The sequence below is a fragment of the Solanum dulcamara genome, chromosome 7, assembly GCF_947179165.1.
Source record: "Solanum dulcamara chromosome 7, daSolDulc1.2, whole genome shotgun sequence".
Classification (NCBI taxonomy): domain Eukaryota; kingdom Viridiplantae; phylum Streptophyta; class Magnoliopsida; order Solanales; family Solanaceae; genus Solanum; species Solanum dulcamara.
In genome coordinates, this window is record NC_077243.1 from 15,079,673 (window position 1) to 15,096,225 (window position 16,553).

Below are 16,553 nucleotides of genomic sequence, written 5' to 3' on the forward strand. Positions count from 1 at the left end.
TTAGCATTTTAATATTAATTTTCAATAGTATTAATATGCATTAATTTTGGGTTAAAGTGTTGCATTACTTCATTTGAAGTTAGTGCATATGTTACTCATTCCATTATGTTTTTTAAACCTAATTATCACTTACTAAAGTTAGTGCATATGTTATTCATTCTATTATGTTTTTTAAACCTAATTATCACTTACTAAAGTTAGTGTATGTTATTCATTCTATTATATTTTTTAAACCTAATTATCACTAGTAAGTGATGCATTGAATGATAATTATACACTAAATATTAATTGTGGCATTTCATTATGTTTTTTTTAATGTCTTCCTCTCCTATAAATAGAGAAATCTTTTTTATTTTAAAAAAAAAAATTGAAAAGACATTAAATAAAAAAATTGAAAAGACATTAAATTTATCAAAAAAAGAGAGTTCTTATTAGTTAAAAAAAAGTATTTTTTTATGAAGCTTTAAATTCAACTCTTATCCAAAATTTATTGTATAATGAAAGGAATAAGTCAAAGAGATTATTACTGAACCGATAAAAAAAATTACTACAATGAACTTAAATCTTTAAATTTAAAGAGAGCGAGAGATATAGGGCCGAAAAAAATTTATTTTTTTTATTTTATTTTTTCAGTTATAATTTGTAATCTTGTAATTTTCCTAAAAGATTGAAACAAGCATATGGTCTTATACTATTTAAATTCTTTCAAATTTATAATATAATATTTTTATTTGATTTTTTATAATATTATCAATCAATGCATATATGTATCAAAGGTTAGTAAGAATAAAATTTAGTATTTCTTAATTTTAGGCATGTTTCACATTAACGCCTATATGAACGATGTGAAACAGAGATATGAAACAAAAGAAGTTATGAATTGAAGTTTTATAAATAAGCAAAAAGAGTGTATCAGAATCCAAAAATTTTAACTATATATCAATCTCCTGAATTTACAGCAGAGAATATATGACATATAATCATTGTTGACACCCAATTTTGGCTCTCTGTACTCAAAATTAACGTCTTCAGACTACTTGATCGTTAAAGAACACAAAATATAATTTTTTATATATTTTTTAGTTTTAATTATTTTTTTTATTAATAATTATCCTTATTTTAGCATTTTTATGATTTTTTATTTTATTTTTCCCTTTTAATAATTTATGGATAAACATTCTTAATTTCGTAAATAATAAGATTCTTATGAATTTATTGTCATTTAAAAATTTTAATAGTCATATTATTTTTACAATCATCTTTAAACGTACACAACATAACACTGTAATTTATTCTCTACAACACAATATATCTTAAAAAATATTGATTATATTTTTTTATTTTTTGTGTTACATATCGATATATATATATATATATATATATATATATTTTAATGACTCATTAAGTCATTTTGAGAATGATTTCTCACTCATGTTCAACAATTTAATCAACACAATAAACCAAATAACTTTTTATTAACACAAGAAACCAATTAACTTTTCTTTTAATTAACATAAGAAGCCAAAGAAGTTTTTTTTTTATCAATACAAGAAGTCAAAGAACTTTTGATTTTTGGTTGATTAATTGTTCAAACAACTTGTTTAGGGAGTCTAAGATAGAAGATTTCATCCAAGCTAAAATTAAAATTTTAAAACAAAATTCTTTCAACACCACTCTCTCCATTATCTTTTCTTTTTCTCCCTCATAAACAAACTATTCTCTCCATTCTCTTCTCTTTTTCTCCCTTTCAACACCACTCTCTCTATTATCTTTTCTTTTTCTCCCTCATAAACAAACTACTCTCTCCATTCTCTTCACTTTTTCTCCCTCAAAAAGTCTTCAATGAAGCTTGTCCTTTCAGCTAGAACAAAGCAACCCCTCCCTTGTTGGTAAGTAAATCGAATTCGATTTTTGAAACTGCATAGCTGTTAGTAATTTTGGCGTATCTCATTGTATAGATCTTTGTTTTTAGTAAATAAATATGTTTTGGAAAGATAAAACACGTACCTACAACTTTTATGTTTATGTTGGAGCCTAGATCTGCTGTTATTGGGTCGAAAAATAGGACGCAACATAGGACAAGTTTTGTCCAGATTTTTATTTAAAATTCCAGCATGTACAACCGCTAGTATTTTGATCATATATTTTTTTACAAAATGTATTTTGTGATGATTCTTTTCTTTTTGCAAGCGTAAGACATATATCTACAACTTTTATGAAGGACATAAAGCCCAATTTTGCCGTTTGGAGTTTCAAATTTTAGATACAACATGAGGTACATTTTTGATCGGATTTACTGTTTTGATAGCCTTAAGTGTTGTTGTTTGTTGTTGTTGTTGTTGTTGTATAGCCTTAAGTGATAATATAAAATATTACTTCAAATTTATATATAGTTCAAATTGTAATTGGCCAATGAAAAAATCTTTCCGTCGATTTTCGAGGCCTCCCCATTAAAAAAAAAGACGGAGATTTTAGTTTATATTTTACGTTATATTTTGCAAGCTAAAACAAAGTCCAATAGTTTTAAATCAATAACCTCCGGAGTAGCTCCATCTTCGGGAAACAACAACTAGCTATCGCGATGGTAAATCCGGTAAGAAACTAACAAGTAACAACTCTATCTCTCCTTTGTTTTTATTTTTTTTACTTTTTCATTGTTGTTTTTTTTTGTTTGTTTATAGATCTATTTTATTTTATGATAGATATAATTATTGTGATTTGTTTCTATTATTTTTTTTACTTATTGTTGTTGTCTCCATCATATCTTTTATTAGTGACATCTATTGTCATATATATTTGCTTTTGATTATTTTAATTGATTGTTTTAAAAGATATGATAGTTTTAATCTATTTTGTTTGATGATAGATATAATTATTGTGATTTGTTTCTATTATTGTTTTTACTTTATTGTTGTTGTATCCATCATATCTTTTATTAGTGACATCTATTGTCATATATATTTGCTTTTGATTATTTTAATTGATTGTTTTAAAAGATATGATAGTTTTAATCTACTTTGTTTGATGATAAATATAATTATTGTGATTTGTTTCTATTATTTTTTTTACTTTATTGTTGTTGTCTCCATTATATCTCTCTATTAGTGATATCTATTGTTTGTTGAGTGAAAATTATTATTTTGTTTTTGTTTGACTACTTTTGTTAATAGTTTAACTTCATTTATTTTGGCTATATTTATTCATCACTTTTGTTTGTTGGTGAATTATAATTGATGATTAGTGTATATTTTATTTATTTATAGTTATCTTGTATCTATTTTTAACTTTGTTTGACTACTTTTGCTAATAGTTTAACTTCATTTGTTTTGACTATATTTATTCATCAAAGGATTATAATTGATAATTAGTAATAATTTATTTTCTTTAATACATGATTTCTTATTTAATGGATGTTGATATTATTGTTTTTATTCTTTTTGATTATGTAGGATATACTAAAGCTAGGTTGATTCACTTGTCATTAACTTTAGTATTACTATTTTATTTTTTATATTATCATGTGTTTAAGTTAATTGATAAAATCTTCTCACTTATTTTTTTGTCATATTGTACCTTTATTTTTGTGGGTGTTGGTGCTTGATGATGTAAATATTCACTAGTTGTTTTTTTTTTCTTTTGTTATTTTGTTTATGTTACTATTTTTTTTTGTTGAATTATTGTTGTTGGTTTGAATTTTACATCTTTTATCTAGTGTATTTCTTATTATGTTATTAATTACGCTATTATTGTTTCACTTTTCAAATATCCTATATGTTGTCTCTATTATGTCGATTGTTTCATCAATTATTGGTTGTCATGACTTTCACGCCATTTTATTGAAATAATTTTATTATTTTTAATTATTATTGTAATTCATCATATTAAATAGAGATTACACCTAATAGGTCGATGAAGAAATTACCGTCGATTTCCAAGGCCTTCCATGTTTATAAGACGGATTTTATTTTTAGTTATTATTATTATTATTATTATTATTATCATCATCATCATCATCATCATCATATTTATTCCTTAATAACACTTCTATTAAGTCTTTTACACGTACTCGAAATTTGATTCCTGAGAAAGCTATTCGAATTAAGTTCGAATAATATGTTTAATTTATTATTGTGTATATTATTGACGTTAGGCAAACATTAGGCCGTTCCTTATATTATTATTTTAATTTATTCTTTATGTATATTTCATTACATATTTGCGCAATATTTTCATCTCCTCAATTTAAAAGTTGAGTTTAACTGGGACCTGCAGTTGTGAATTTCGAAGGATGCAGATACCTTCCCTTTGAAATAACTTGAACCACTTACTTAGGATCCATTGAATTTGTAGACATTTTTAAATAATTGATTGATTTCTAATTATCCTAAAATTATGGTGACTCCTTAAATTAAACTATTTTCTTTTAAAATCTCTTTTGAACAATTGAATTGATTTTTTTTACGAATCACCATGACGTTCTAATAGGAATGTAACACTTATTACAGTTACGCCTCTGAGCTTACTATAAAATAGAATTCTATTTTTTGTAGTATATATACACACATATTTTAAAATTATTTTGATAATAATTTATTCATTATTAATATTTTACCAAGTGTCTGTACATGTATTCGGAGATATTTTCTGCAAATAATATTCAAAATTATTTTTCATTTCATATGATAAAAGAATTCTTTGTTCATATGAATAAAAGGCTATTCTTTTAATATTGCATAAAAACTACCTTTTTTATATACATATACCTTTCTCATATTTTTCTACACATAATTGGTGATAATATACTTTACTTACTTAGAACATACTTTTTTTTTATACATATATTCTTATACAATTTTAGTGTATATATTTTTATATATATGTTTGTTATACTTGCAAATAATAATTTTATCTCCTCCCTTTTTGATGAATTAAGTCTAGCTGGGTACCACATTTTGTGGATTTCGAAGGATGCCTAACACCTTCCTTTTGGAATAATGTAAACTCTTACCTAGAATCTAAACTGATTTTTTGCAGATTAAAACGTGAGTCATACAGGTCATGCATCAAATAGGTTTTCCTTATTTTCCTTAATAAATTAGGTGGCGACTCTATACAATAATCAATCTTTTTTCAGAGTTCATAGCATTGATGGAACGGGATCGCATCCCGGGCTCGATCTGGTTTAGTATCAAGGTGTTGTGCTTTATCTAACCTCGATTAAAAATAGGGCATAACAATCATGACTAGAGAAGAATAAATGAATTTTCAATCTCGAAATTTTAGTAAAAATACAAAAAATCAATAGGGAACGATAGTTTCGAAACAGTGGACGCCGTCGAATTCCAGTGCAAACCTCTGCCTCTTTTGCTGCTGTTGCCGCGAAGATGACGGCGGCGTTGCCTCTCCGGCCTTCTTCAGAACACCAGTCGAAGAAGTAGACAGCGGAGAAGCAACGGCTTTGTGATCTGATACAAGAGTCCCAATCCCTTGTTGTTGTTTTGTCTCAGTACTAGATGCCTTAGAAAAACTCAATTTCTGCCCAAAAAGTTCAGCAGAGAGGGCATCAAAGGAACTGAAAATTGACATCATCATCGTCGTTGGTGTATTTATTGCTTCAAACTTGCAAATTACTAGTCCACAAATAACAAAAGAAAATTAAGAAAGTAGTGCTTTGTTGATTGATTTATTTATTTTTTATGTAAGAAATGTGTTGTTGAGTACGAAGAAAAGAAGTTGCAGAAACAGGAGTATATATAGTGGGGAGTTGGATTAAAGAAAGATCTGGAAAGTGGGAGTAGGAGAAACGAAATTTCCAATACTGTTTCTCCAATTCGTTGAACTGGTTCACAAGGCACTTGGTAAACTAACGCGTGTCATTTCGGTCTCCTTGTATATTTTAAAACCGCATCATATCTTCTGGATTTAACTGGAAATTGCCTAATCAATTTTCATCATATAGCTCATATATTTTAATACATTTAACAAAAAATCTGAAAACATCTTAATTTACGTGATATCGTTCAATATTTTATTAACATTTAAGGAAAAATTTAAAAAAAAAATTATATTTAAATCTATAATTAAAATTTTAAAATGCGAACCTAAAAATTTCGTGATATAAATTGAGACATAAAGAGTATTTTTTTCAGTATGAAATTGGTTTTAAATGAAAGGTGAAACGTGTCATGTTTGTTGTGGTATGAGGCATGAATACGTGTTCTTTTACCCCTTTTTTAGAGCAACGGTAGTTGCCATTGTCAAGGCAGTGTGGATAAGCTCAAGGGACCAATTCTATATTGGTGGGCCTGACGTGATCAATAAAGTTAGTTTGAAAAGCTGTTCAACTTGTATATGGATTTTAAAATAATATGTGTTTTTAATTATATTTTTATACTTCATTTTCATCTATTGGATAGTATTTCATTTTCAAGAGACTTATTAAATAAAAATAATTTAATAATTATATTTATTTACTGTATATTGAGTATATTTTTTTATTAAAGTGACATTTATTTTAAAACGGATGCAGTATTAATTATGGGTTCTCGTAGTCAAACTTGGTCAAGAAACAGCCATGATTGACTTAAAAAGGAGGTTTAAGTCAAAATCTTGACGTTGCTCTGTTTGTTAGCAAGTAGTGAATGAAGGAATCTTCTTCGACCATGATTTTGTTCAATATCTAAGACGTAGGAGTTGTTTGACAAGGCGTATAAAGATTTTATTGAAAAACAACATGCATTATATAATTTGTTAAAAAATAAATATTTGTTTGTAAAAGAAATACTGTTCACATTCTTAGTTAGTTTTATACACTTTCAAAGCAATCGTGTCTTGAAAAACTGTACCAAACAAGAATTAATAATACTAAAACTAATACATGCATTACTTTTTCTAATATCTTCGGTCAAACACAATTAATGTAATATGTTACTTACAAACCTGGATATAATGTAACGTACGGGTAATTTGCAATACCCCAACTTCCAAGAGTACATATATATAAGGCAAGCAATTATGAAAGTGAATATACGAAAGTGATCTATTTAGATAAGTTAACGGTAGTGATTAATTAGCTGATCTGATCCTATCTTGGGTAAACTAAGATAAATAGACAACAAGGCAAATCGTGTGAATTATTCTGTTCTCAGTTTAAGAGCAATATACGTGGGCTGATCATCCGGAGTTGCATACTTCCAATAAATCCTATGATGAATAACAATATACATAGTGAAGAGCCACAATTTATATGCAACTCGACTATGAGTCCTTCTTAATTTGCTTAAAGAATCACCTAGCATTTTTGTTTTTATTGAGATTTCCACCCTGACCCTCCATAGTTCTCATGGAAATAGGACATAAGTTGTAGTCTGTGTAACAATCAATTCAGATAGGACATTATGTCTAGTGTACCAAATCACTATCAACATATATTACTCAAAATCAATTCACAAAAACAATGAGAGAACAATATCGGCAAAGCACAGTAATATTTAGACATCAATTTAGTGTCTTCAACACATTCCATGAATGATAAGAATAATGAGCAATTAGCCAATTAACCTTCTCAGGAAAACACCTAATTAAGCCAAATATGAAAAGCCAACAATGTCTTAAAAGAGAGAAACTTCTAATCAAACAAGCTTAATCCCAAGTCCTCGTCACTGTCCTCCTTTATCTCCTCCTGCAAGCACACGTACAATCAAACAAACACGTCATAATAGAATTAAATAGTTGTTAAAAAGGGAAAAGTATCATTCTTTGTTAAACAGACAGACTAAAAAGTAAATAAGTAAATAGTTCAAACGAATTGAAATAAATTACATTTATGACAAATTTGTTGTTACCTTTTTCTCCTCAGCAGCGGGAGCAGCAGCAGCACCACCACCTCCAGCAACCGGGGCAGCAGCAACAGCTACGGCTGGACCGCCACCTGTCCCAACAGTCAAGATGAGATCTTCAATGTCCCTCTTCTCAAATAGCTTGGCGAAAAGACTGGGCCAATAAGACTCCACTGAAATATTGGCTGCCTTCACCACCGTAGCAATCTTCTCTGCCTGAAATTCCATATATATATATATATATATATATATATATGCAACAAATATTATGTTATTAAAAGATTATGAAAAAACAGAAATTAATTAGCGGGTGATGAAAGATGATTATTACAGTAATTGGAATGCCATCATCGAAAAGAAGTAAAGCAGCGTAGGTACAACCAAGTTCCCCAACTGACATTTTTGCACGATTGATAAAGTTGTAAAGAATGATAAAGAGGAAAAAAAACAGTTTTTGTTATAGAAAAGACGTTACTATTTAGAGGACTGTAAATTAAAAGGTACGAAATATTAGGCGTACGTTACGAATTTCAGGTGCTACGAGTCTAACGGCTTTACACAAGAATAGATACTTACCTGTTTACTCTCTTCAATATTTATTTATTTTCCACCCAACTAGTGAAAGTGTCAAAAATTAGTTAGATTATGTTGTAGCGTCGTTAGTTGGATGCCCTTTGAAAATATATTATAAACTTCAGATCAAGCAAATGCGATATAGTAACTATTTTACACATATTAGTAAAGCATATGTACTTCACAAAATACACATCAATTAATACATTTTTTTCTCAAAATGAGTCATTATTTAAATCAATTCATCAAAATAATATGTTTTATTAGAATTTACAAAACTAGAATAAACATATTTTACAATAACGTATAAATTACTTATTATTTTGGTGAAGCGATTTAAATAATGGCTTAATTCGATCAAGAATAAATTCATGTTCCTAAGATTTTTAACGAAATTGCCTCTTAAGCTGGTTACGGTTTCTAAATTTTGCGAGAAGTGACATGCAAGACTATAGTTCTCTCTTCCATATGTCAGGGTTCTTACATATATATCCTTGAACAGTGAAGTGGAGTTCGACTATCCCAAACTCCTCACTGTTTGTGAAATCAAACTTACATGATCCAACTGCATCCCACCCTTAATGTACTAACTAGCTACCACTTAACCCCAACACATGCACTTCAGAGGCAGTTAGAGAGATCACAATCATTGTGATCAACACCACACCGGCGGTCCTTCCCGCCAGTGCCTTTCCTGTAGTTAAGACGGATCACAATAGAATAATTTACGGTTCGGCAATATCAAAAGCCTCAACAAATACCAAGTGCGAGAAGAGACAACCAGATATAGTATCACATCAGCAAACAAATGAAATGAACTGTCTCAACAAGCAAATGTTTAATAGTCGGAAGTGAATTAAGCAGAAAAACCACTGTGCAAAAGTCTACATGTTTGATTGGCCAATGACTAATGACAGCCGAGAGAACAGGATACCGCAGCTCTCAGATAAAACAACACATTACTAGAACAGACCTCCAAAGGTTCCAGTCTTTAATACAGCTCTAGTCCATAGCAGACTCCTATCAAACTTAGAACATAGAGTTTCAGATTCTCCTTTCAAGAGGAGAACACCACTAAACAAATCTTGCATCAGCATTAGCCACTGTTCGATCGTGCCTGAAAGAAGACCATAAAATGCAAACATTAGAAGAGTCCAAACGCAAGGCCAATATGAAGCATCCAAAATTCTAGTCGGGACCATTTGCAACCAGACAACAAAAAATAGAAGTGATCATCCAGAGGCAAAACACTAAATAAATACAAAAAAATAGCCTAACCTGCTGCGGTGATGCCGATCTGGACCTTGACAGTGACCTAGACCTTGACCTTGACATTGATCTGGACAATGACCTGGACCTGGACCTGAACGCAGATGATGAGCTCGTGTTAAAAAACTTAAAGCTAAATTGAAAATAGAAAAGAAAAGGTTATATTAGTACCTACTTAAAAAATACAATTTGTGTGCTTGGTATGACGGAAAATGTTTTCTTGGAAAACAAGTGTTATTCTTACTTATTTTCTAGTGTTTGGTAAGTAAGCAAAAAAATCTCATTTCATGAGCACTTGCATATTATATAGCAATGGAGGCACGATGGGATGGAAAGTGGAGGTTCGGGGGTAGCAGGGGGTGCGATGGTCAAGGGGTGGGGATCGGCGGGATTGGGATGGGTGGGTGGAGAGGAGACAATAAACTTGGAATGTCACTTACACAACTTGTTTTTTCCTACTATTAGGGAAGTAATTTTCCTCATTTTTAAGGAACATGTTTTCCTAGAGAAAATGTGTTCCAAACATATTGACCAACCAAACATAGGAAAATTGGAAAACTTTTTCAGTAATATGCAATGTCATATACCTGGTAGACTTAACAGGAGATGCAGATCTAGACTTCGGCAGTGGTGATCTCGAAACTGAACGGGCAGGTGATCTGAGTAAACACCCAGTAAGACATCAATAGAAAAAGGAATGTACATAAACAAGTTCATTTATTATCTGCAACTTGATATACCTCCTACTCTTCCTTGGAGTTCTACTCCTGCTCCTGCTCCTGCTACGACTTCTTGAAGGACTGCCCTTGTATTCTCTTACCTATATATGAAGGAACAGAAAATTGAAATGAGCATCAACGTAAAAATACATTGTAAATACGAAAATCCCTGCTACTACTAACTCTAAGTACACACGTTCACTGGATAATTGTATTGTAAAAATCCTAGATATCCAATACTTCCTCCGTTTCAATTTGTTTGTCTTAATTTGACTTGGCATGAAGTTTAAGAAAGTACAAAAACTTTTGACTCTTGTGGTCTTAAACTAAATAAATGCATAATGTACCAAAAAACTTAATCTTGTGGCCTAAACATGCCTGGTGGGATGTTTAAATTAAAGAGTTGTCAAATTAGAAAAGAGACATTCTTCTTTAAACAGGCTAAAAGGATAGTAAAACAAACAAATTGAACAAAGGGAGTATTAAAAACCACCCATCGAATCAGGAAATCACCACCATACACCGTGAATATGCTGAGAGATTAAGCATTGACCTAAACTTAAAAGTGTTTCCAAGAGTTTGGGTTGAAAGAAGAAAACGAAAAAAACTGTAGTGTAAAGAAAAACAAGTATAAACAAATACCCGGATGTAGGTTCTTGTCCAAGGATTCCTGAACTCGGTATCATCAAGTTTTCTTATCTGAACGAAAAGAAAGCATGTTAATCACAAGCTTGGACCTTCTCTAAAGAGACACAATAAAATAAGAAACAATCACTATCAGGGGAGTTGTAGATTTAAACATTCATGAGCAATGAAACATGCAAAACACAAGAATTACTTGCAGAGGAAATTATTAAAAAACGACAAATAACCATCCTTCCAATGGTTAATGAACCAAGGAACTTAAAAGTTTGGGAAACTCAACCATGCGAGTAGGGTCGGACTCCTCAATAAAAAGAAGATAAAATATATTGAGTTTAAAACCCATTATATAATGAGGCAGATAAGAAACTTACAGCATACTTCATGTCTTCATAATTTGTGTAGTCCACCAAGCCAAAGGTTCCTGATATGGACAAGAAAATTTAGAACTACAGACATAAACCCAGCTAGCACAAGAACAAAACACAAATGTCACTTAAAAACAATTTTCCTGACTATTCAATTCTTACAAAAATAAAAATACAACATTTGCATTTTTCTTCTTGCACTCCAGTTTTTCTCAAAGGTTTGCTTGAGGCACAATAAAGGCCAAAAGACAAGTGAATTGAAGCATGGCCTCAGCCTCGCTGTCTCAGCACTTCGCTACGAAGTGCCAAGGTGCTAAGATGTACACCTCATTACACCAATGCACCGTCTCAAAGAGGGGAAAACTATTAGTGTTGGCAAAGTGAGATATTAATCATTAAAGAAACATTTTATGAATGAATAACAAAGTAATTAGGAATAAAAAATTGGAAATTTAACATTAAGAAAACTACGCACTAAATCTGAAGAACTTAGAGCTAATAGCATTTGCATTAGAAATTTAATATGGTCTTCAAATGGTGAGTGGTTTCTCTGTAGCACTTCTTTTCCTTAAATTGCATGTGTAATTAATTTTCTTTCTTCCTTCCTTGATAAAAACCTGGCACTTTTGTTGCACTTAAATTCTTGGCAAATTTTCTGATTTTAATTTCCTTGGAGATCAGAGTCGCATTCATGCAGTTTTTTCACCATGATTCCAGTATTCTCGAGTATTGTTTAAAATTAACAAGTAAAAGGATCCTGTTAGATATGTCTTTGAGCATGTAAGACTTGGTCATACCTTCACTGTCACGAGAAACCTCAGCAAAGCACACATCCCCAGCTTTCCGCATATGATCCTGACACATTTTCCAGCAGGTTACTGCAATTGTTACAGATACAAACTACCATAAGGAAATATCTTACTTACCTTCAAATCTTGCCAAGAAGCAGAAGATGGAAGACCTCGAATAATAACTGTATATAAATGACAAGAATAAGTCAAGAGACATCTGTATGATCAGGGACAATTACAACAAAGGCAATCAAGACAGTAAACTTCAAGAGACATTCAAATAAGTTATATTGGAACCTCGGTAATCAGAATGCCGAGAAATGCCATGACGCCCTCCACCACCACCACTGCTGCCATAACTGCCTCGGCGATCACTTGAAGATGATGGCCCTCTTCCTCCATGAGCAAGCTCAACCTATATCATGCATCTAAAATGTGAACCACGTGGAAGCTCATATTTCCTACATAGATCTGTGTATCTATGAATATGAGAGAATCAAGAAGGGAATAGTTTTTACCCTCAGCCTACAGCCATCAAAGTTGTAGCCATCTCTACCCCTGATGGCATCTTCTGCATCTCGAGAACTTTCAAACTAAAGAATTCAGGGAAGGGAAATGCCAGATAATCAGCAGACAAAAGAAGCAATTGACAACCAGAAAAAAAAAAGTAACTGACAGCACAAGGTCAAACTTCAAACTACAGAAAACTGTTTACATGTACATATGCTGAATAAACATACCTCCACAAAACAATAGCAAGGAGGACGAGGTGGAATCTTCAACTCAATGTCCAATATACGACCATACTGCAATACAGGAGAAGTACTTTTTAAGTTTAGGATACAGTGTTTCTTTTATAAGGAAGATTAGGATACAGTGTTAGCAAGAACATATGCTAAACCAGCTCTATATTTCAAGACAAGTCTGGATGCTTCCAAATCGATGCCCTCTAACTGTTTACTCTCAATCGGGTAAACAGTATACTAGTGGTATTGAGCACCACTGCCTCTAGCCTAAAGTAGCAAGTAGGGAAGAAAGACTGAACCTATAACAGGAAAAATAAAAGGAGGCAGGGAGGATGCAGTGCAGGATACCAAAGAAGAAGCCTCCCTCACCATCACACTTTGTTTTCAACCATAACTTAATATTGTTACTAGTACAGCAACATTCTCTTACGAGGCTACACTTAGGCTTTACAACATCAACAACACTTAGACAATAAGAGGCAAATCAAAAAATTTCATCCATGTATACAGATGACATTGTAATGAAATTCACAGAACGAGCATATCTAGGAATGCATTCATCTGCAATATAATCTCAACTGAGGCCGTTGTTTTTTGTTGTTTACAAGTATAACTTATGCATTGAAGGTTGAATCCAGAGACCTATGAGTTAAGTACAATTGATGACTAACTTCTCCACAAGAAAATAAGCCTTTGCAGCTAAGAGTGTCTAAATAAGTGAGTGTGACTGACCTTGTAGAATAGATCTTCAACTTCCAGTTCCTTTATATCTGCTGGAAGGTTGCCAACGTAGATTGAGCGTGAAAAACGGCTACTCATTCTCAGCGATGAAGGGAGAATTCACAGCAAAACTGCACGTAGATGTAACTTATAAACAATTTTTGAGATTCCAATTAATGCTGAAGAGAAATAATTAAACAGTTATTATGGATAAACTTCTATCATTCTGTATATGACTTGACAATAACAGAATCGAGCAGAAAAAATCTGAAGCAAACCAAGAGAGCAATCCTTCAATTGAGCTGTACTCCACAAGCTCCATTGCTCAAATGCTCCATGATGCTCCAAAATTATAGATTCAAACAGAAAAATTATGAAACCAAGAGAGCAATCCCAAGTTAAGCTAATGCTCCACAAGCTCCATTGTTCATATGCTCCAAGATGCTCCAAAGCAAAAATTATTTGAACTAATATTTGATCTCCTCATCCACTCAATATTTTTGCAGATGATAGCTCTTCTGAGAGTGAGGAAGAACCTCCAACTATACATAAAACCCAAATACTCCACCCTGACTTGTCCCACTCCCCCAAATACATCCCTATGTATGATTCCAAAGCTCATTTTTGTTCCAAGCGCTTGAAATCTATCATAAAGAAAGGATTTATGTCATAAGATGAGGTGAGATCGCGACACACTAATGCATTTTACCTTTTCTTTATTATTTTTAAGAGCACTGAGAAATCCTCCTACAAGGCATGCAATATATTCCTTTCCCGTTTAAGTTTAACAAAAAACCAGTTTAGTGCAACTGATGTCATTTCCCTGAACCCTAAGATAAGATAAGATTTCTACATCACCAATTATCAGTAAAGCATTGTTTGAACTGTGGAAACTACAAAGATGAGAATTGGATATGATGCAACATATTTTCAGCGAAAAAGGATTTACTTTTGCAGATCATTGCCTAAATTGTTTTTCAATATTTGGTTGGATTAAAAATAGGATTATATGGCAACCATCAAGTGCGCTAGGATTTTGAGTTTACAGGTTCTGAATTTTAGAAAAGGCATCTGATAGGATTCTAGGTAAATTATTTATTTATTTTGAGAATGAAGAGAATGGGTTCTAGATAAATTAATTATACATATTAAGTGAATTTTTTAATATAAAATACAGGATTTGGGCCAAGGCTACTGGACCCATAAACTGTAATGTGACTCCACCCTGGCAATCATAAAAGATGAAGGATGGTGTTTTGGTGAAATCTTTGAATATTAAAGTTGACAACGACCTTGATGAAGCAAGTGATATGGAGTGAGATAAGAAATATTCGTGATGGAAAAAGACTTCAGTTGTTTTCAACTTTTGGTGGTGAATTTTCAACCATTCAAGATAACCAACATTGGAAAATGATTTCAATGAGGAAAACATTATTCAATAAAATATTCTCTGCCATACCAAGGACACCCATCAAGTATTTTTCATGTTACACAAGTAGAATTTCATCTTTCAATTCCAATATTCCTATTATTTCCTGCCTAGCAAAGTCCGATATGATGGTAGCAGCTCTCTGAAGGGGGAAAATGCTATTGAAGTTAGAAATTCACTGATGAAAAAACTAACACACCGTTATGTACCACAAGAGATACGACCAATAAAAGTTCGAGCTTTTCTAGCAAAAGTCGATGAACAGTGAGAAATACACCCAGGCTAAAACCAACCCTGCGATAAAGAAATGAACCCATTCTGCCACACACAGAAAACGATCAATTTGAACACAGAGCACCCGGAAAATACAGAGATAGCTAATTTCAGTAAGAATTTTACAGATTCGTAACTAGGGTTTCTTCCCCCTCGACCCTTTTCAGGGATTAATAAATGTACCCTAATCGTAGAACAGGGCTCTGAGTAAAAAATCTATTAAATATTACCTGGAATTTCAATTCGGAATTGTGATGAATTTGACGATCAACTTCTTCTCCGGTTCTTGTCGGGTTTCTCTCCTGGTGCTGTGCTGCACTCTTCTTCCAGAGAGTTGTTGATTTTAGGGCTTTTCTGACTATAAAGCAAACGGTCTAGGATCTGTTCCCTTGATCTTTTACTTTAGTTTCTTTTAACCCCTCAGTTTTGGTTTATATACACATGTTCCCTTTTGCAATCTCACTTTCTTCAGGGTCATTTGGTAGGATGTATTATAAGAGTAATGCATGTATTATTTTTGTATACTATTAATAACTTATTTGGTATATCTTTTTTAATCTGTGTGTACTTTATTTGGTAATATATTATGCATAACTAATATCTCACAAGGTATTAGCAATGGATGTATTAGCATGGTTAAAAACGTAATTATCTTTTAAACCCCTTTTCACGTCTTTTTCATCGTATTTGTGAATGGTATTTGTGTGAACAAATAATTTTTAAAAAACAATTATACATATAATGCATATTATTTTAATTCACCGAAATAAACAATACATGAAAAAATAGTCTCATCGTAACTGATATCAACATTAGTAACATCACCATTACTAATGCACTTTATTCAACTCTATTCTTATATTCACTATCAAACGATCCCTTTATTTGGTATTGTGTTATGTATAAATAATACATGACAAATTATAGGATTAATAATAGGTCAAAACTATCCAATTATACGGAAAAAAACTACTATAGTCATTAATCATCCCTATAGTTTGAAATAATTACATATTGTCTCATTAAATAATAATTTTATACCATATTACAAGTCGGATACACGATAAAATACAGATACATAGAAGAGAGGCGAATGAGAGAGGGAAAGAGATGAACTAGAGAGGAGAGCACAGGGGAGATAAGAAAGAGTGAGAGAGTTAGTGTATTTCAAATACATACGACTAG

The 16,553-nt window shown here is 31.7% G+C and overlaps 3 protein-coding genes across 4 annotated transcripts; all 3 read right to left on the reverse strand.

Moving 5' to 3' along the window:
* Positions 1 to 5,056: 5,056 nt before the first annotated feature.
* On the reverse strand, positions 5,057 to 5,860 carry LOC129895357 (uncharacterized). The gene has a single exon (XM_055971069.1). The coding sequence runs from the start codon at positions 5,590 to 5,592 to the stop codon at positions 5,299 to 5,301; it is 294 nt and encodes a 97-aa protein (XP_055827044.1). The 5' UTR covers positions 5,593 to 5,860; the 3' UTR covers positions 5,057 to 5,298.
* Positions 5,861 to 7,455: 1,595 nt separating this feature from the next.
* LOC129896096 (60S acidic ribosomal protein P1-like) lies at positions 7,456 to 8,252 on the reverse strand. Its single transcript, XM_055971919.1, has 3 exons — positions 8,170 to 8,252; positions 7,845 to 8,054; positions 7,456 to 7,681 (listed from the first exon to the last, which is right to left on the reverse strand). The coding sequence occupies exons 1-3, from the start codon at positions 8,236 to 8,238 to the stop codon at positions 7,628 to 7,630; spliced, it is 333 nt and encodes a 110-aa protein (XP_055827894.1). The 5' UTR covers positions 8,239 to 8,252; the 3' UTR covers positions 7,456 to 7,627.
* Positions 8,253 to 9,198: 946 nt separating this feature from the next.
* Positions 9,199 to 15,767, reverse strand: LOC129894476 (serine/arginine-rich splicing factor SR34A). 2 transcript variants are annotated; one of them, XM_055970186.1, is made up of 14 exons: positions 15,599 to 15,767; positions 13,945 to 14,310; positions 13,679 to 13,797; positions 12,941 to 13,006; positions 12,719 to 12,793; positions 12,498 to 12,615; positions 12,336 to 12,382; positions 12,207 to 12,264; positions 11,416 to 11,465; positions 11,042 to 11,098; positions 10,421 to 10,500; positions 10,268 to 10,339; positions 9,690 to 9,774; positions 9,199 to 9,528 (listed from the first exon to the last, which is right to left on the reverse strand). In XM_055970186.1, the coding sequence occupies exons 3-14, from the start codon at positions 13,763 to 13,765 to the stop codon at positions 9,508 to 9,510; spliced, it is 816 nt and encodes a 271-aa protein (XP_055826161.1). In that variant the 5' UTR covers positions 13,766 to 13,797; positions 13,945 to 14,310; positions 15,599 to 15,767; the 3' UTR covers positions 9,199 to 9,507. The 2 variants fall into 2 exon arrangements, with proteins under 2 accessions (XP_055826161.1, XP_055826160.1); XM_055970185.1 differs by lacking the exon at positions 13,945 to 14,310 and having other exon boundaries at positions 15,599 to 15,766.
* Positions 15,768 to 16,553: the final 786 nt, after the last annotated feature.